This window comes from Cataglyphis hispanica, chromosome 13 (genome assembly GCF_021464435.1).
Source record: "Cataglyphis hispanica isolate Lineage 1 chromosome 13, ULB_Chis1_1.0, whole genome shotgun sequence".
Lineage (NCBI taxonomy): Eukaryota > Metazoa > Arthropoda > Insecta > Hymenoptera > Formicidae > Cataglyphis > Cataglyphis hispanica.
The window spans coordinates 5,728,234-5,750,724 of record NC_065966.1 but is presented as its reverse complement, the minus strand read 5'-3'; the positions used below and the strand labels follow the sequence as shown (position 1 = coordinate 5,750,724).

General features: G+C 31.2%; 1 protein-coding gene across 5 annotated transcripts in view; it reads right to left on the bottom strand.

Moving 5' to 3' along the window:
* The window catches only part of LOC126854223 (hepatic triacylglycerol lipase-like), a 212,463-nt gene that overhangs the window by 13,833 nt on the left and 176,139 nt on the right, over positions 1-22,491 (bottom strand). For all 5 annotated transcript variants that reach the window (XR_007688081.1, XR_007688080.1, XM_050600740.1 and 2 more), the window contains 2 exons: positions 15,404-15,526; positions 12,009-12,197 (listed from right to left, as the gene is read on the bottom strand). Coding sequence is in view for 3 of the 5 variants with exons in the window: in XM_050600740.1 (XP_050456697.1) it covers positions 12,009-12,197; positions 15,404-15,526 (312 nt within the window). In the remaining 2 variants the exon portion in view is untranslated. The remainder of the gene's footprint in view (positions 1-12,008; positions 12,198-15,403; positions 15,527-22,491) is intronic.

Below are 22,491 nucleotides of genomic sequence, written 5' to 3'. Positions count from 1 at the left end.
GATTTTTGGAAAAAAAAATGACTGGCTAAAGTTTTATTTTTAATTTTTTATATTTAAACTTTATTGTTTTTATGAAATTTTTATATTTCAATTTCTGTAAATTTGAGATTTCTGGAAAAAAAAATGACTGGCTAAAATTATATTTTTAATTTTTTATATCTAAATTTTATTGTTTTAATAAAATTTTTATACCTTAATTATATAAATCTGAGATTTTGGAAAAAATAACTGGCTAAAATTATATCTTTAATTTTTATATCTAAATTTTATCATTTTATGTGTTTTATTTTTATACTTTAATTTATATAAATTCATATTTGAGATTTTTGAAAAAAAATGACTGGCTAAAGTTATATTTTTAATTTTTTATATTTAAACTTTATTGTTTTTATGAAATTTTTATATTTCAATTTCTATAAATTTGAGATTTCTGGAAAAAAAATGACTGGCTAAAATTATATTTTTAATTTTTTATATCTAAATTTTATTGTTTTAATAAAATTTTTATACCTTAATTTATATAAATCTGAGATTTTTGGAAAAAATAACTGGCTAAAATTATATCTTTAATTTTTTATATCTAAATTTTATCATTTTTATGTGTTTTATTTTTTATACTTTAATTTATATAAATTCATATTTGAGATTTTTGAAAAAAAAATGACTGGCTAAAAATATATTTTTAATTTTTTATATCTAAATTTTATCGTTTTTATTAAGAGTTTTACACTTTAATTGATATAAATCAATAGCTTTCTCTCTTTCTGAGATTTTTCGAGAAAGATTACTGAAAAAAAAATATATCAGCAGCTTTGTCTTTTTATTTTCAAGTATAATGAATTAATCTAAAAGAAGCACATTCTATCGTCATGATATTTTAACAATGAGAGAAAGTTGGGAGCTTTTATTGCGGGATTCTAGCAATTAGAAGTTGATATCGTTGATTTACGTTGCGGACGCGCTGCGATAACACGTGCTATGCATCGCGTGACTAACTCCAATGGCATCGAAGGCTGCTTTGAATAATGCGCTAACTTCCTGTTACAGCTCGGGTCTCGTTCGCAATAATTGCCACGATTGTACTACCAAATATCGCGAAGCTCGAAATAAATGCCATTTGTACGCCTTACCTCCGAATAAAGTATAATATTACCCATTGTTTTCGTATACGAGACATGTTGGTTTCGCTCGCCTTTCAGACAACAGCACGCTCGTGAAAGTATTTTGTTTGTTACTTCCGTTACGACGATGCGTGCGAGAAGGTGAAATTTTGTTCGAGTTGGCATGCAGCCTATAAACATATCGATAAACTTTCGCAAGCGGCGCGTATGTGAATGCTAATTGTGGTCAAAAACATTTTTACATTCGGTCGACCGCGAGCCTGTCCCAATTATATGCGCGATCACGTAATTATCAGTATTATCGATCATCAGCTAAGTAAACCGCTCTGAGTTTAGATAGTCGCATCTATTCCCAAGCATAACGCCAATATTTGTCGCAGTCAATCTTTTATTATTAAATTTTTTCCCCAAAGATGACATTTATATACTTATTTATAACACTCACTAAATAAATAATCCCCCTAAAATTATTTATTTTTTATTTTATATACATTTTATATTTCTTAAGTATATTATTATTAATTTTATTAAAATTTTTAATAATATAAATAATTAATAATAAATAATTAATTTTAATTAAATTATTAATATAAAAATATATAATTATATTTATATATAAAATTATAAAATTCATTATAATTATATACATATATATATAATAATAATAATAAATTATTATAATGTAAATTAAATTCATTTTCTTAATTGTTAATAATTTTTATTAATTTTTTTTCGCAATCATTAAGCGGAGCAAATTAAAGGATATATTATTAAGTTTTAAAAAATATAGGAATTAAGAGAAAAAAAGACAACCGTATCTGTAAACGGTTTTATGTCTTTTATTTATTTTCTTTTTATTTAAATTTATATTTAAAAATATAGTTTAAATTAATGTAACAATATTATTCGGGTATGACTTTTATTCACTTTATATATTAATTTTAAGATTGTGGATTTTAAGTTTAATGTTTATAGTAATTCAAGGAGAAGAAAAAATATATAAAGATAATAGTTTAAGAAGCTATTAATATTTTCATTAATATTATTAATTTTAATATATAATATTTTTTTCTAAACACACATACATGTGTATAATTATTTTTAAATTGAAACTGAAACTTCTAAATAATAAATAAGAGCGACTAATCTTATTTTTCGGCGGCTTATCATATATTATAATTTTCATGAATCATTTAGATATCCCCTTTAAACGTAAAGTCCTACTTTTCGTCGACAGTTTCTTTTGAACCAAGCCCCGAAACGAGCTTATTTGCATAAACTGACTGAGAGAGAAGGACGAATGCTCTCTCTTTCGTGTTCCTTCCACATAATCCGCCTATACCTGCTCGTAAAAATTCTCCAAATGTAGATTGGCAGTCATGTTTCGTACTGGAAAATATGCATCTATGTACAGACAACAGTATGCATTTCAATATGGCTCGAAAATGCAATATACTCTGGATAGGAGGTGCATTATATTCAAACTTAATTGGCAAAAATTATTAATATAATTAATTTTGCAAGAAATTTACGCGCGGATCTGTTTATAACAGCATTTTAATTATATCGGAAATTTCACAGAATTTTAATTTTTATTATTTTAATTATTTATATTTCAATCATTTCTCTTCGCATACTATTATTGTGAAAAATGAAATGCTATGTAATAAATCTTATATAATATTTGCATAAATAATTTTATATTTAAATAATGCACAATATTTCTTTTATATATATGTTACATATAAAATAATTAATAATTTAAATCTCTCCAAACAAAATAATTTTGTTTCTCTCTCTCTCTCTCTCTACATTCACTCACACGTCAGAAGATATAAAAATATTTATAAATACATGATAATAATTCAATAAATTCAATGCAATAAAAATTCAATAAAGCATTTAGTCAAAATAATAATTTTAATATTCCTAAAAATATTTATTTTTCCATAGCAATTTAATCTCCATCATGCACGCACTTAATTATGATTACTATTACCATATATCTACCTCCTGTTAATCACATTATAGTTAAAAAAAAATCCATACCGAGCACAGACTTGCTTCAATTTGTGGCGCTTGTGGTTCATCAACCAATCGCATCATAATCTCCGTTTTAAATCTCCGTGTTACATAGATACTAACGATGAAATCGATGGCATAGGCGAAAATACCTGAATTAGTTTACGTGATCAGTGATCGAATTTGGCTCGTCCTAAAATGCGCATGCCTCGAAATAGATACAGTTATCCATATGGCTGCAACGTAATTACCGCGAACACCGCGCTTCATTACTGAGGGGAATTAATTTCATTAATCTCTCCGTGAGAGAGAGCGAATGTCATTGCGTTATCTCGAATTATTTCAGGGCGCGCTGCGATCCATCTTCGATAAAAAATTGATAATTCTCCGTGTAGCGCCTCAATTGTTTATCCTTCTCCTCGCGTGTTTTCATTTACGAATTTCAAATTCGATTTACAAATTGCAGCGGAATATATCTAGCTCCGTCCTCGTTTCGCCGCTTCTCGTTTCACGTGTATATTCAATTGCGGGAAACTCCGCTGGAACTATTTATTATTAAAACGTACACATAAGCGAAAACACGGTGAGCGCATTTTTCTATTTTCCCCGACCGTTTCGGATCGACGAGGTGGTTCTTTTTTTTTTTTTTCTTCTTTTTTTGGGCCGAGGCCAAAGCATGATGTACCCTTTGCCTCCATTTATTCCACATTCTCCTCTATATTCCCAGGATATCGTAACAGGAGTGCATATGCAAAACTTTTAGTTAAAGTACGAACTATCGACATTTATTTTGTAAAAGACACACACGGTGTGTCGGGAAACTTCGTATAAACTTGTTACTTGGACATTTTCTCCAATTCCCGGAATACCACGTAATTTCTCCTTCAAAATGCATCTTGTCATTTTACCCTTGATACCCTGCCCCAGTTTCCTCGCTACAAATATTTAAAAAAAAAAAAAAAAGTGTCGTATAATTTTTTATTTAAGTTTGTTGAAATTATTCCGAATATATAACGAGTTTTTGTGTTGTAGCGAGAAAAATTCTCAGCGTCGTGTTTTTCGCGGAAAATTTTTGCCACCGCAAAAATAAATGAGATTATTTAAATCGTTTAATATATTCTTATTTTTTTTTTAACGCAATTTTCTGCACGCACGGGAAACGCGCGTGTACGTAAAAGTTTTACGATAAATATTTGACGAAAGCAGGCAGTACATTTTACTGCAGCGCAGTTTGACATTTGCTTCGACCCGTGATACAAAGCTCGCTGCGTTGCTTCAATTTATTGCTATTCCGCCAAAATCGGACGTGTCGGACTCGGATATATCTGCAATCGAGTTGCGTTGCGTCTGGACGGACTCCACTAGTAGAATCGTGTTATACATTCTGAATACCTCCCGCTCTTGGAGATATATGGGCTGCGTTGGCGGGGAGTTTTAATCGAATCGTGAACTTGGGATTTTTAATGGAATTTATATTTATTTTCTCTATCTGTTAAAGTTCGCAGAATCGCCTGATTTTTATTCCCGGCCACTTTTCACCCTGCGTCGAATGAATATCGCTTCGGATGAAACTCGACAAAAGAGCGACAGGTGAGACTGCTCACCGCATCGTGTACGAGTTTCTGTGGTGGTGTAAAACGCGAGCAAACCGTACAAACCGACGTGACCACGTAAACGCGTTTTCGAATAGAGGAACGAGAGAACGTTCGTCAAAAATGACATTGTGGCGTAAAAAGAACATCTTTCATCGTGTGGATTTAATACTCGAATCACAAAATAATCTCACTACACAGAAAAAGAAGTTTCTCGTTTTGAAAGTATCTTTAGATTCAACGTGGAAATCTTGAAATGAGATTATATTGAATTAAACAAAGAAAACTTGTTTGAATGAACTTCAAAGAAAAATATATTTTTATTATTTAAGAATAATTTTCTTGAATGTTGGATAGAAAATAATATTTTCAAATCAAGAATTATAATAATAATTATATTATAAGATAATTACATTGTATTTTTTAAATAATAATTATAATATTGAAATAATACTGTAATTGTTGAAATTTAAGATTATCAAGTTCTTAAAAAGATGAAATTAAATTTTTAATTTTTTATATATAAACTTTATCATTTTTATGAAATTTTTATAATTTAATTTATATTTTCGAATAGAGAAACGAGAAAAAGTTCGTCAAAAATGTCATTGTGGCGTAAAAAGAATATCTTTCATCGCGTGGATTTAATACTCGAGTCACAAAATAATCTCACTGCACAGAAAAAAAAGATTCTCGTTTTGAAAGTATCTTCAGTTTCAACGTTTAATTTTTTATATCTAAACTTTATCATTTTTATGAAATTTTTATACTTTAATTTATATAAATCTAAGATTTTTGGAAAAAAAAGACTAGCTAAAATTATATTTTTAATTTATGTAAATCGATATCTTCCTCTAAAATTTTTCGAAAAAGATGACTGGCTAAAATTAAATCTTTAAATTTTTATATCTAAACTTTATCGTTTTTATTAAGAGTTTAAATAAAGTTTAACCAAAAAAAAAAAATACATTCTCATTATTTAAAAATAATTTCCTTGAATGGAAAAAATATTTTGGATAGAAAATATTTTCAAATCGAAAATTCTAATAATAATTATCAAGATAATTATATTGTATTCTCTAAATAATAATATTAATATCGAAATAAGACTGTAATATTGTTGAAATTTAAAGTTATCAAATTTCTATAAGAAGATTATAGATTGTTGAGAATATATACGAAAGAATAAACGCGTTAAGTATATAAATTTTGATTTGACATTTCTTTTTTTTTCCGTGTATACTAGCCGCAACATTATATCAATAAAATAAATAAACAAGAAGATAAAAGAGATATATCTCATTTTTTCAATGTAGTTAATTAAAGTATCGTAAAAATTAAATAAGCAGATGAAAAAAAGCAATTAAACATCTAGCTATTTTACGTATTTATAACTTTGATCTCAAATAAGAAGCTTAATATATATGTATAAGCCGAGATATAAGAGAAAAGCCCGAGCGACGTTATATCTCAAAGAAATTGAAAAATGTATCACGGAGAGAAAAAGAGCTTGATGGTAGATTAAAAGACACAGCGTCTTAGTTTCTATCTCGCGAATAATTCAGACGTAGCTGAAAGAGAGAGAGAGAGAGAGATAGCGCATGAATTACAGAATTCATACACAATACGATGTCTTTAATACGGTAAATGTGAAGACACGTAGCTGCGAATTGTAACGATAATTTTTATTTACACTTATCGCGATGTTAGCGTTATTGGAAATATGTACACTATTGCGGAAAGTCCATGTTACTCGTGTCGTTAATAAATCTTGCAACGTGATGCGAGTAACGTCCGTTATCAAGTCGACGCGCTCCATTAAATCGGGACGGTAACGTGACATCAGTTTTCTTTACTCTCACAGTCTCACCTGTAATCTCGGATTAGACACTTCTGTGAAGTTATCATCTCACTTTTCAAATTTTGATACAGCTGATAAGATTCTGACTCTTCCTCAAGAGTTTTAGAATTTCTGATATGACCGAAAGATTCTGATGATTTAATTTTGTGAAAATTAAGAATCTGGAGATATGAAACATTGTTTTCGTTATATGAAAATTAGTTAATAATAATTTTCTCATTTCAATCAGGATCGATTAGAATTATATATACTTTTCATTAAAGAATTCTAAAAGCCTTTTCAATTTTTTCCTAATTTTCAAGAAAATATTTTCGAGTCTCGAGAGAAAAGTTATTAATTTATAGAAACTTGAAAGATTTTTATTTTGTGAAATATGAAAAATTGCTAAAAAAGCTCTTTAATTTTTATATTTATCAGCATTTTTTTACTAGCCAGAGAGAGAGCAAACGTTATTGACATTATTGACAATGCAATAAAATTTAATGAGCTATTCGAAATTAAAGCAAGAGATAATATTTATAAAAGAAACTAACGAGCTAGATTCGCTCGATCTCCTCGGATATATACTCGACTAATTTTTATCAATTGCTTTCAATTAGATCTTAAATAGTTTCCTTGACATCGTATCTCAGATTGACATTGAATTAACTATCAACTCAAGTAGATAAAGTGTTGACATTCTTAATATGTAGGACAATGATAATTGTTTCTAAAAAAAATAGTTCTTATTCAGTAAATAATGAATGTAAATACAAATAAAATTAAAGTTAAAACCGTTTGATAGACGTTTTATTTATTATCTAAAGGAAAGCGAATATATACATATTATTTTTAAAACTCAGCTGACGTTCAATTATATCGTATTTTATGAGATATGATGGAAAGAATTTCAAGAGTTTTCATTTAACTGACAATAAGAATTTCTAGATTAATAGAATCCCAAAATATTTCTTTCATAAATTCTGCCATTCGCGAAGATTGAAATTTAATAGACAATGAAAAATGTCTCGGTATTCTATATAAAAATATAGAGTACCTAGATTTTTCATTGTCTATTAAAAAAATCATAAAAATATGGCACACTTCTTTTGGCGCAAATCTTTGCATTATAGACTCATGTCATCTTATCATTCAAAAAATTATCATTCGCATTAACACGAACTATAGGCGGTATATCGTTTATCTCTCTCGATAAAATATATCGAAAACTTATAATATCAATTATTGCATCTGTGTTCAAAAAAATTAAAGTATAACAAAATATGATAGTTTTTAATGTCTTCATGAAAGAAAATAATTGTAACTAATATTTTTCTTAATTTATGACAAAAAGTTTTGATTCTGAATACCTCCCAAAATCAATTGCAAAAAACAAAAAAAAAAGAGTAATTTGTAGAAAGAGAGAGAGAGAGAGAGAGATAACAATTTTTAATAAATAACTTTTAAATGAGTGAATCTAACTCAAGTATTTGTGCACAAATATTTATTAGAGTTTTTTTAATATATGCGAAAATTTTTATTTCGTTAGCAACGTATTTTCCTTGTCAAATTTGTCAATAAATATTACAATACACGATTTTCCATAAGAATAAATATTAAACTTATATATAATTTTCAAGCTGTTAAGAGAATCGTGCTCAGATTTTGCAGAAGAAACAATAGAATAGTCTGCGAAATTTTCACGCTTTTTACATGCCAATGTTTTGACATGCGACACGTACATTCTTAATCATTCGAAAACATGAAATTAATTATCCGAAAACACGAAATTAATTATCCGTCGCGCTCGTCCGCCGTTTATTTCGGATAATCGAGTTTTCAATGCGCCACGTCGATCGCAGAGAGACAGAGAAAGTTTCGACTCTCGTATATTAAACTAATTTAAACTCACTCTCCCTCTCCCTCCCTCTCTCTCTCTCTCTCTCTCTTTCTCTTGTCTGCCTCTCTCATTCTCTTTCCCCGCAGTTAGTAATAGCAATAAACTGGACGAGAAACCAGCCGCGGGGCACGCGCTATTTGTTATCGATTACCAATTAAAAAAAAAAAAAAAAAAAAGACGACAACAACAACAACAACCATACATCGACGGAATTGTGGCAAACATCGCGATACCGTTCGCCGATTGAAATCGCGAAAAGCCAAACGACATTATAAAAGCGAGCGCGGGCAGAGGCCAAACGCGGCGATCGATCGTTTAATGAAAACACCGACGCGCGTTTTGTATTCGGGTTTTTCTCGTATCATTTTTTTTTTTCCATCCGACATATCCGCGCCCTCTAATTTCGCCGCGCCTCCACAACCGGCCGCGGTAACAGTGAAATAAATAAATAACGGATACCATTGTAAGAGAGAGCAGTAGGAATATCGCGTAGCCTATCGATCATCTCGCTGCTTAATTATAGCGGGATTCAATTGAATCGATGGCCGCTGATTAATTCAGCGCACTAACCGCAGATATTTAGGTCGGCTTTATTGAAAGGTCGCGAGTTCGCCATAATGACCTCACGAATTCACGACGCGAGACATTTGTCCTAGTTATATAAGACACACATGTGACAAAAATATTTTATTTATGCATTCGACGTGAGCTGATAAAGGAAGAAGATTGCAAAGATAAAGGAGGGGACATTCCTGGGGCAAGGGGCCACGTGAACAAGACCTTATCGAGCACAATCGATGAAATAAAAACGATGGTAAATACGATTTTAATTTAATGTAAAAACAAATATATTATAAATACAAATAAATAAATATATATATATATATATATATATATATGATTTAAAAAAAGAATAATGGCTCTGATTATATTTTATTTTATATAAAAAAAACATTTTCCTTTACACTTGTACGATAGCTTCAAGGGCAATTTCCAGAAAAAAAATCAAACATTGTAATACAAAGAGAAAAAAAAGATTTTCAAGAGTGCAACAATCGATTTTCCACATTTAGTTTGTTTATAATAGTTTTATGGGCCAATATAAATGTAACAGAGACTGAAATAATTTTTAATCGGCTAAGAAAAGAATAAGAAATTTTATTCAAGGAGTTTGCAATAGAAAATGACAGGATGGAGAAGTAATGGAAATAACCGCAAGTGTTCTCCGATCTGACAAATAAATTATAATAGCCAACCGCGGATATATACGGGAGATGATTAACGGATGCGGATCGCCAAATGCATCTGTCAAATCTGCAGGTTTAATTAATTAATTAGAATCGTTGTCATGATACGACGTCATGAAATGACGTGCAGAAGTGCGAGGTAAACCGCTACGCAATCATGAAATGAAAAGCAAACATACCGTATATACGGGGTGTTCGAATGAGATCAGCATAATCGAATGACAGCACGCGACGCGAACTGGCAGCGCGTGCTAATGTAATCTTTTTGTAAGTCTAATCCTAGTGTAATAATTCTAAATCCTTGACGTAACCTGGCATTGAGCCACGACTTTATGTGCTGATAGGTAAACACGTATTAATTGGCGCATAAATTAAGCGTCACTCCTTATATTTAAAGGCAATATGAAATCGTGAAATTAATGTATCTTTAAATTGAATTTATTTATATTTAAAAATAAAAAATATTATACAAATTTATTAAAAAGAAAAAAAAATTTACAAAAATCTCAAGATAAATAATTTTTAAAACAAAGAATTTTTTTATAAAAATATAAATCGTTTTGTAAGTCTAATCCTAGTGTAATAATTCTAAATCCTTGACGTAACCTGGCATTGAGCCACGACTTTATGTGCTGATAGGTAAACACGTATTAATTGGCGCATAAATTAAGCGTCACTCCTTATATTTAAAGGCAATATGAAATCGTGAAATTAATGTATCTTTAAATTGAATTTATTTATATTTGAAAATAAAAAAATATTATACAAATTTATTAAAGAGAAAAAAAAATTTACAAAATCTCAAGATAAATAATTTTTTAAAACAAAGAATTTTTTTATAAAAATATAAATCGTTTTGTAAGTCTAATCCTAGTGTAATAATTCTAAATCCTTGACGTAACCTGGCATTGAGCCACGACTTTATGTGCTGATAGGTAAACACGTATTAATTGGCGCATAAATTAAGCGTCACTCCTTATATTTAAAGGCAATATGAAATCGTGAAATTAATGTATCTTTAAATTGAATTTATTTATATTTAAAAATAAAAAATATTATACAAATTTATTAAAAAGAAAAAAAAATTTACAAAAATCTCAAGATAAATAATTTATTAAAGCAAGGAATTTTTTTTTATAAAAATATAAATTCGAGGATTCTAGATTATATGTGATAAAAATAGCTCTCCATTTATAATACTCGGTTATCGATGAACTTTGCGACTTGATGGTGACTTATTTCCTCATGAAATGCAATATTGATTTCCAATTTGATACTCAAGTGATTTTTAAAAACGTTTGTTTGCAAGAAAGAAATACGCAAACCGAGATACGTGCTTTATATTGAACAGATCGGAGACAATTTTAATGTATCGACTTCTCTGTGACCTTTTATCTACAAAAAAAAGATGCATACATAAAACATAATAGTGTGCACGTACGATAAAAGCATAAATAAATGAATGCTTTATGCCGTAATCGCGAGCGCGTGCGCCCTTTGATCATTGGCTCGACCCGCGCAACTCAAATCAACTAGATGCGTTTATTACCATATTCTAGATAAAATTAATTAATTTTCATAAGCATTAACACAGTCCGCTCTATGGGAGCAAATTATCTTTAAATATGTATCGGATATAAGAGAAAAATATATAATTGAAAGATAAAATATTTTTTTAAACTTATATACAGGATGTTTCAATAAAATTAAATTTTTAATCTTTCTTCTATTTTTTTTTCATGATAAAGAAAATAATATTAATTTTTAAATATATTATTGATAACATATTTTTCAAAATTTACGTGTTTTATCATTTTTAGAAAATTGTATTTCAGTTAACTGAGCTATTTTCGTCAAAATATCTTTCCTTTAATTTTCCTTACTTATTATTTGTGTAAATACTAAAATTTGTATAACTCATAACTCATTTCTTAAACAATCCTTCAAAGTACTTCATCAAATAAAAAAGAACTTTTTATCGTAGACTTTGCTTTAACAAATTTTACCAACATTGATAATTTAATTGGGGAAAATTATTTCTATTCTCTTTCGCGCGTGCGTAGCGTGGAAATGCAATCGTTTAGAGTAACGGCATTACGGAAACTCTCTCATCGCGAGAGCGAAAAAGTTTTCCTCGATGTTTTGAGCTGACAGTACGCGAGGCAAAACCACAAAGAACGAACTGGCTGACGGCAGCGAGTCGTTGCACCGACTACCGGGTGGGCCGCAACGACACCGACGCGAATCGATCGTGTGTACATGTAAGGGGGGTTTTTTGTGACTCACATGGGAAGCTGACTGGGGGATGAGACTGAGTGTTGTGCGCGTTATGGGGGTGCCTCGGGGTAGGAACACGCTGCTTGCAAAAGCAGAGAACCGCCGCCGTTACCAGACTGCCCATGCTGAGTATCAGAAAAACAAGGATGATGGCGAACCAAGTAGTCTGCATGCCTAGGATCGTCGATGCCTCGGAGTCTAAAATTACAGGAAAAAGAAAATAATCAGTTAATCAGTCTGGGAAAGTCCGGTCTTTCTTTGAAACAAGATACGCTTTAGGTTAAGGGACAAAGAGATAATGAAGACAACACATATATGAGGAAGAAAGACGTGCTAATCATTCCTTAAATCCATAATACAATTTGTAAAAGTACGGAAAATTATTTTTCCAAATTTAATAATAAAAATTATTATTAATTTATTATTTATAATAATATTAATATCAAGGCTGCACTGAAATGCAATCTTTTCATAATTTCAATTAACTTCATGAAATGGAGTATCTCTAGTTTCAATTTTTAATAAGTAAAAAATTTTGCTTATTTATTAGAAAATTCTATTTGCCAAAAATATTCTTTTAAAAACAATAAAAAAATATTTACATGTACAATAAGTAGTGAATATCGCAAAAAAAAAAAATGAAAATGTAATATTTCTACTGCAAAAAGAGATATTAAACATCACATTATACAGAACAATATCATTTACAGCGCGTTTCATAGAAATTCACGTTCGCAACACGCGTACACTTTCGGCGAATCGAGAAATCGATATAGCAAGGTATGCTTCATATTTTACTGTTACAGGACACGATACTCGTAAGTAACGCGAGTAATAAAGAAAACTTTTATGAGGGACATTAAATTTTTAATAAATCGAGTCGATCGTACGTTATTGTAGTTGCGTGCAATGTGTGCGACTAAACAATAGCGAAAACTATACATGTGAACTATTGCCGTTCCGGCATTTTGAATAAATTCTACGAAAGTTATTACGATCATTGTTGCAAGATTACAATGTAAAGCAAAATGTGAAAAATAATATGTAAGTAATATGAAATAAAAGGTAATATATGTAAATAGTAATATGTAAATAAAATGTAGCGCTAAAAATGATTTTAAATCTAAATATTCGCCTATTGATTAGATATAGAGGGTGATTTATTTTAATTTATCCATTCAAATATCTAAAAGCTTGTAAATTTTAGATGGATTTTTTTTAGATAAAAATTGTTTGATTTCTGAGACAGAAAGAAGATAGGGATATTAGTTAGACCTTGGGTGGCATTGTTAAGGTCATATCAAGGTCAATTCAATTTTTTATATTTTTTTTTACAATTATTTGTTTCTTTTTACATCAATTAACTCATCTCATTATTTTGTACATAAAAATATTCCGGTAAGATTATCAAAAATTAAATATTTCACGAGATATTTTATATTTTATAGCAAAATATGTCAAATTAAGATATAAAATAATTCAAAAAATAATTAATAAAAAAATAATTTATTATAGTATTTTAAAAAGCTCTCGAGATAAACTACAAAAATATGCATTGAAAAATAAGTGTTCCTCTTTAAAAAATTGAAGGTGACCTTGATATGACCTTAACAACGCCACCCAAGGTCTAATTAATATTACTATCTCTTTCTCCCTTAGAACGAACAATTTTTATCTAAAAAGTTTCCTTGTAAAAAAAACTTACAGATTTTAAGGATGTTCTGGATGTACAATAGTAGCAAAATATTGTCAAAATTAAAAAGAAAACATGTTTCTTACGTTTATACTGTTTGAAAAATTAAAAAAATAAATTTGGGTTATGAAAAAAATTAAAGTATCACAAAATAATATGGATTTTGATGTCTTCGTAAAAGAAAATAGTTGTAATTAATATTTTTCCTAATTTATGGCAAAAACTTTTGAATATCCTCTGAAGTCAACTGCAAAAAAACAATGAAAAACGAGTAATTTGCAGAAAGAGAAAAAGAGACAGATAATATTTTACTACAATTTTTAGTAAATAACTTTTTAAACGAATTAGTGGATCTAAATCAAGTTTTGCACAAATATTTATTAGAATTTTCTTAATATATGTGAAAATTTTTATTTCATTGGTAATATTTTTTCTTTGTCAAATTTATCAATAAGTGCTACAATAGGCGATTTTCCATAAGAATCAATAGTAACTTCAAATTTAAATAACTTTCAAATCGTTAAGGGAATTGTACTTAGTTTTTGCACAAATATTCAGAAGAAATAGTAGAACAATCTATGAAATTTTAATGCTTTTGTTAGTATTTCGATATACGTCACATACATCCTTAAGATATTTGAGTGGATAAATAAAAATGAGCCAGCCTGTACATTCTTTGTTTTATTAACCGTCTGAAAGTCGAAATAAGAAACACGGCGAATTAATAAAATATCAGTAAAATATGCCAAATTTCTGCAAATATTATGCAACGAGTTTGTAATTTATTCCGCTACCGTTGCGAGCTGCCCATGGATGTGTAATGAGTACGCGGCAATTAACTTCTTTGGATATGTCGATATGCGCGTAGCTTTGGCCATTAACATAAATGCCAAATGTAAATTTGGTTCGCGTTTACAAGCATTTCTCTGCCGCGAAATTGTAACGGTTTTCACGCAAATATATACAAAAATCGGGAAAACCATCAAATCACTGCAACATGCAAGTATGATTATCCAACGGGTGGAAAAAATGACAAATCAGAGTCTACTTAATCCCTTAAAGAAAGGAAATTTTCGTTTTTCGATGAGTTACGTGAAAATGGATTTTTCCATAAATATGTGGTTTGTAAAAATTGAACTTCCTCTTAACCGCTTTATTCCGAATTAAAAAAATTGTTCGAGCGACAGCAGTTTTTGTGATATGGAGGGAATGATTTTTTGAAACTCCGCGCGTTCTCTGTGTGTTTATTATCTCTTTGATACTCGAAACTAACAGCATGTCTAACCGCACTAAATCATGCGAGATTATATCTCCGCGATCTAAATCGCTTTGCTCATTAAATATAGCGTGTCTCAAAAGATATGTGCACAAAGTTGCTTGATATACGATATACTGACTTGATGGCGAACATATTGATTTCATGTTAACCAGCACACTAATACCGTCTCTATTGCTAATTATCAGCATCCGAAATTATACTGTACGATACAATACATTAACGATGAATCGTTCTAGCAAGATACGAAGATTATTAACTAATTCTGAGTAATTTATCTTTAATATTTTAATTCTAACATTTAAAAAAAAAATTATATGACTTTCCAAGTTGATTCCATCGTTTCTCAAACACTTAAAATTTTTATTGAATAAAGAGTCAAGTTTTTCAAAAGACTCGGCAGTCAGTAATAAAACTGTACTAATTAGAACTTACTGGCACAAAGGGTAGAGGTGGCCTCGTCAGATCCATCGCCACAATGATTCACGCCGTCACAAAGGAGATCCGTCTCGATGCAGAATTCATTCTGAGTGCATCGGAAATCCTTGCAAGTATGCTCTGCAACATGACAGAATTTTCATTAATGCGTGAAGCAAGCATTCCTCCACGATTTATGACATTTCTAATGTAAACATGTATCATTTTTATTTTATTATGAAAAATTTTATTGTATTATTTATATTAAAATTTATTGAATTTTTTTTATAAAAAAATTTTTTTTAATAATAATTTTAATGACAATTCCTTTTTTATAATAATTTATTAAATTAATTTTTTAATAATAAATATAACAATAATTTATTAAACTATTTTTTATAATAAAATAAAAATTACTTTTTAGAATAATTTTTTTTATAAAAAAAAAGTAATGCTGATTACGTCATATTTCGTGCTTGTATCTCTTTCATCTGTATCTTCGTTTACTAAATATACGTGGGGAGTTTAATTAATGCGAAAGGTATTAAAGGCCACAGCGGAAAAATTATATATACTTTCTTCACTCGCCCTCTGTGTACCGCGCGAATGACCTCGTCGAAGGGTTGTACACCCCTCGTGCCGAGCACACTCTCCGATAGGCAAAACTTCACTGACAGGCTATTTTAAGAAGGCTTTTCGCGTACAGTCTCTCACGTAATTCTTCACGAAGCAGAAATATTCATAGCGTTCTACACATATGAGTATTTCTGAAAATTAACACGATTACTTTATACAACAAAAAGTTTCAAGAAAGCAAAATATTATATTTAATATTATATAATATTATAATTAATTAAGAATGAAGAAAGAATATCCACAGTGAAATTATGTGATTACTTCTAATGGAAATAAATTTCCCTCGCGACCAGTAAATTAATTTAATTGACATGACAGCATAATAAATTAATCGAGATTAAGGAATGAACACATTTTATATGAAGCACGAGAGAATATTTTTGAAAATTAGAAGACGTGACAGGAATATTTTATTCAATGTAAATTTAAAATAAAAATGTTTTTAGAAATAAAGAAATCGATTACAACATTTATGCCGCCGAAATGAAATCTAAGCAAGAATAAATTTTCGATATCACTTGTAAAAAAAAAAATGCGCAAGTTCCATTTCCATTGAATTTTTATTTGAATTTTATTTGAGGGAACGAATGGAATATAGATTACGCTTGATATACGCATACATTTAAATATAACGTAACGAATCTGTGTTTCGTCTCTCTCTCTCTCTCTCTCTCTCTCTCTCTCTCTTTCTCTCGGTACATTATTAATAGCTTAATGTCGCTGCGCTCTCATAAAGAACAAATTTAATGAGATGTCCGATGAGATTGCGGGATACGATTAATTACCTGGTGTGCAATTTGAATATCGGCCCATCTGCCGGATTACAGTTCATCGCGCTGTTTAATATGAAATTACTGGCGATCGAGACCAGTAGATAGATTCGTCTACCGTTTCGCGGGGAAATTAACTACGACCAGGTATAGGGATATAAAAAGCAACTGTCTGGTTTAATTACAATGATGAACACGAGCAAACGGAGATGTATACTTGATATAAAGGCATTCGCGCGCGCGATTTAATTATAATGATCGCGCTTGAAACTCGAGTTTGGCATTAAGCTAATGGCTTCGATGAGTGTAGCCTTTTACTAATTGTAAGCTCAGGATACGTAGATAAATTTCTTCGCTATTAGCTGCAGTGATATATATATATATATGTTTATTGAAAAAAATATACAAGGTGTCCCGGAATTTAGTTAGACCGACATACTTCAGCTTCAGGTGGTTATGAAGGACACCAAATCAAGCCAATTTTGCCAATAATCCGTAAATGAACCAAAATTTTAAGGAAACTTTATATGTGTAAGAAGGATAATAATAGATGAATTTAGAAATTTTCTGCTGCCCAAAAACGATTTAAAAGAAAAATTGAAATCACCCTTCTTATGGAGAGTGGTTTCTTGCTTTTCTCGGTATATCTCGAAAATTATTCGAGATATCAAAAAATCTTTTATACAAAAGTTTCATGGTAAAAACACCTCTATTTAATCGCATTAATGAAATTTTGAAAAAAAAAATTTTTTTTCAAACATTTTTGCTCCTGTCAGTCTTTTGATTCTTTAGTGCCAAAACAGCTGATTTGCGGACACGTGGTTATATACAAGAATCGATTTGTCATAATCACCTGATGTTTGTCAATCTAATTCTGGGACACCTTGTATACGTGATATTAGTCTGCATCCTATTATAAATACTCAACTGCGTAAAGAAAGAAGTTTCCTAGAGTCCATCGCTCACCGAGAACCTAAAGTCGCACTGTCGTCCTAAGATAGTCCCACGTCTCTCGATCTTCTTGCGACCGATCTCTCTCTTGGCTATACAAATACTATATGACTCATCGTCGTCTTCCTTCACGCATCCTCCCTCACAATTTTTCGCAAGTCATGCTCACAGCGCGCTCATCTAATCGCTCCTAAATCGCTTGATTATTTCTCTCCGAGCTAACATCAGTTATCGATCGTCTACCTTATCGACGCTTACATAATGAAATCTTGAGTTCCCGTCAACGCTTTCTCGTAAAACAGTTTGTGCCAAACGTTTCCCTTCTAAATTTAATGATTTCTATTAATTTAAGAGGATTTGTATTTTCGTTTCATCGTGTAAAGTTGTGACAAGAGAATCGATGATCAAACGTGAACCTACATGGTGTTTTACAATAAAGATATCTCAAATACTCGATATTTACGCTTTTGAGGAATTTTCAACGGCACGGAGAGCGCATTTCTGTCGCATTCTTGGCCATCGAACCGTCGTAATTCTTGAGACATCTGGTCTAATTACGGTGCAAGTCGTGGAATGCGAGTAATAACGAACGATAACTTTCACCATTCGTGAAAAAGCGCACATTGGACGGCGAAGACAGCGATTCTCCGCGTTCCCTCGCTCGCAATTATAACTCTTCGAGGTCGTCTGGGATGGGGTGGATGATAAAAGGATCGACGGCGACTTTCGAAAAGATAGAGTGCGATGGCACGAAAAAACAAAAAAAAAAACTCGCGCACCGTTGTAATTTTATGTGATTTAATAGTTGAGATCCCTTTTCCTTCCATCCTCAAACTTTCACGACTCGCCATCATCTCCGAGTTTTTGCAGATCAAGAGTTCCGGCAAAAAGAGGATCAGAGAATAACGTTTAACAGCGATTAGAGGCAATGAAGGGCACATTTTATTCACATAGCAGGATCCGCCAAACGCAGAATCTTTTCCAGAGATTATAAATAATCTGGACCTTGCCTCGGAAAGAAATCGCGTGTCACATTTAATGATTGCAAATCACATGAACGCCAACCCGTGATGAAGAGAGGGTGCGAGAGACAGGAAAGTGGCGGGGGGGGTGGGGGCGAGGAGGGGGGACGACTGTATGTACCGACACCCGCGATAGAGTCAATGTTTAATCTCTCGGATTGGCCAATCATTTAACGTCGGACGGTATAGACACGCCGTATACACGCTCAAATATGCTCAATATACCGATGAAATTAACAGTCGTGGCTGAGCAAGCCGATGCGTAGTCACGTCGTGTCGCTGATGCGCGGTAATACCACGTGTTATGCGCGCATTGACACACGCGTGTACACGCATTTGCACAAGCTTATAGGCTTGGCGGATTTGCACGTGCACATAGAGAAAACTAGGAATACGGAGGCTAGGAAATTTGCCCGCGTCATTAGAGGAGCAGAGAGACGTGGAATTTTTATCGATGACAGCGTGTGTATGAAGTGCCTTCTCGGAACAATTTGGAAATTTTTTCCTCCTTATTCAATTACATTGCATTCAATTATTGACAGAGAAGGATATTTTGGTCACACAATAGTAGCAAAAAACTGTCAAAATTAAAAAAAAAATACTATTATATATATTATTTACTCTTTGAAAAATCAAATATATAAAATAGAACAGTCTACGAAATTTTTATGCTTTTGTTTTGACATATGACACATATGTCCTTAAATAAAAAACGTTCGTATATTGCATTCAAATTTGTAATGATGTATATACTATTAATATGTTAATATTGAGAAATTGAAATTCATAATCAAATTTGAATTCTTGCAACTCTGCCATGCATACATGTTTTTGCATTTTTTTTTAAGTTCGCATGAATATTCGATAAGCGATGATAAAAGAACGTGTGTGCGTGATGTGTGCAGGATTAAAGATAAACCAAATTAATTATGTTATTAAATAAAAAGATAAAGCATCAGAGATAATTTGCGCATCGGTGCAAGAATATCAACTCTTTGAACTGAAGCGAAATTCTCTCGCTTTCCAGAAGGATCTCATTAAATCCTGTCCTGTGATATACACGCGAGAACATATGATAGTATCACGCCAACGTTGCATAAATAATGCTTTTGTAATAATTTGAGAAACATGTAATTTTACAACCAATAGCATATGCTTATGGTTTTGTTACACGCAGATTCTAAAAGAAAATATGAACATAATTTTTATATGAATACAAATGTTTTTTTTAGGATTTTTACAAATATTACAGTTCCACAAATTAAGAGAGAGATTTCTTCTTAATCTGAGAAATAAATAATATCTTTAGATAAAGAAATTTTAAAGCAGACATTTAGAAATCGTATAAAATGAGAATTGTAATATTATTACTATTTTTAATCAATAAAAATCATGTCGAGTTTGATGTAATTTGCAAAAGCCTCATTAATCCATTAATATTACTTAAAAAAAAATTTATTAATTAAAAATATAAGAACTTTATTTTATAATTTTATTGTTAACAAAAAGAAAAATAATATTATATTTTAAAAAATAATGAAAAAAAGACAAAATTAATCTTTTCCAACTGTTTTTTCCTATTAGAAAAAAAATCATTTCTTTTTACATCTCTTATTATTGTCTAATTTTTTTTTTCAATTTTGTCTCTCTCTCTCCATCTTTTTTTCTATGATTACGCTTTGCTTGCTGTAAAACTTCTTACAGAGATGTGCGTTACGAACATGTCGCGTCCCACCAATACCATAAATAAGAATGACGCACCGCGGTCTGATTCGTTTACGCAACACGCAAGTCGATTCTTTTTGCTTTTTTACGCACGCAAATCGCGTATATCTGTCGTCGACAGGATGTTGCGCACCGACGACACGGCCGAAAGCTAAAAGTGCGAAACTAATGGACTCACGCATTTCCATTAGCCATCAGAGATTCATTATACATTGATCACGTTCACTATCGGCCATTAAATCCCCACTTGCAGAAGATTAAATTTTCGAAAACAATCTACATGACATTTTGTCTATAAGTGAGGCAATTTTTTTTCCTTTAATACCTATCACGTAATATTAATATTTGTCGTTGGAAAAAAATGTTATTTTTTTCTCATTGATTGCGAAGAGAAGCATCAACTGGGAGAGTTTTCTTTTTTTTATCTTCCGGAAGTGAAGATCTGTCACTCGATCACGTGTCCGTGTGGCTAGCAAACTGTTCTCACATCGTGGCAGGTGCGCTGTCAAAATTTGACTAATTATTTTATCGCGCGAGAATTGAGAGGGAGAGAAAACGTCATCCCCGTTTCTTTTTTTTTTTTACATACATCTACTACTTCTCGCCACATTTAGTCTTATCCGCGTGACAATCCGCTCGTAAGAGCGATGTCGGTGATCGCGTGAGGGAGAGTTGCATGTTGCCGTTAAACCGCAATCGGCGCACGTTTACGGTAATGACGCCAATGACGACGGTAATGACGATAATCCCGCGATCCTGTTCCTATCGTAGGAATGACATCACGGTTTTACCGCGCCCGATAAATACGATGTGGCTAATTCAAGTTTGGAATGACTCGCGAAATGTTCCTCAAGAGATGTAAAAGACGCAATTTATTTAATTAAAAAATTTCCAACATAATTGCATATATGAATGACTGGTAACACAATTTGATAAAAATTATTCTTTCTCGGGGAGAAAGTAATTATTTTAAATTTTTTATCATCCTTATTATTTTCTGTTATCCTTTTATATCTTTTTATTATCACTTCATTATCTTTTTATTATCTTTTCATTATCTTTTCATTATCCTTTTATTATCTTTTATTATTACGGATCATTAGTCTGTTATATGTATATATTAATGATTAATGCATGATGCTTTTAAAGCTACGCGTCATCTAAGCCCAATGACTCTGCGACATCACTTTTCTGCCTGCATACATAATATATTAACTTCTTAACATGGAAATTATGTAAAAGCAAAAAATCTTCAATAAATCACTTTCCACTCATCAGCAAGAGAATAATTGCCAGAAACTTATTTAAATAGCAAACGAATTAAATGTCACGAACGAGCAACATAATAACTATTCGCTCGATGTAACATATCGAATACAGAAATCTTTTTCATCTTTTTAATTACCTTTTTAATGATAATATTTCCTCGACACATCGTTCGAGAATTCATGCTAATTTCCTTCATGCATTTATATTAAAAATTCTAATTTAACTTTTATTCCTCTTCTTTTTTTTTTCGCTAAAGATTTTTCCTTACATACCCACGATACAAAGGGATGGGGGAAAAAAGATCGTTAGATAGGGACAATGGGGTTGCAGCGCGTTCGCGTTCCAATGCGCGCCTATTAATTTCGCAACGACGTGCAATCGTGCAATTGCACGAACGTAAAATCCATTCGGCGGATCGGCGGTTTCGGATTACAAATACGATGCCTCGTCTCGTTCCGCGCAACGAGCCACCGTGGTTCGCGGAAACATCATGCAAATGCGTAAACACATTATTTGCTTATACGACCGGCCGAAATTCTGGCTCGCGGAGGTGCTTTGGGGATGGTAAACGATGAGGGAGAATAAGCGAGGGTAGAAAGGATCGTGGTAGTGATGTAACTACTGCGAGAGAAAAACTTGGATAATTAGGGTACTTAAACTCCACCCTCGTTTAGGTGGCATTCGAAGAAAGAGGAACTTTTCGAAATATTTCCTTTGTTGTTTTGAATATTTA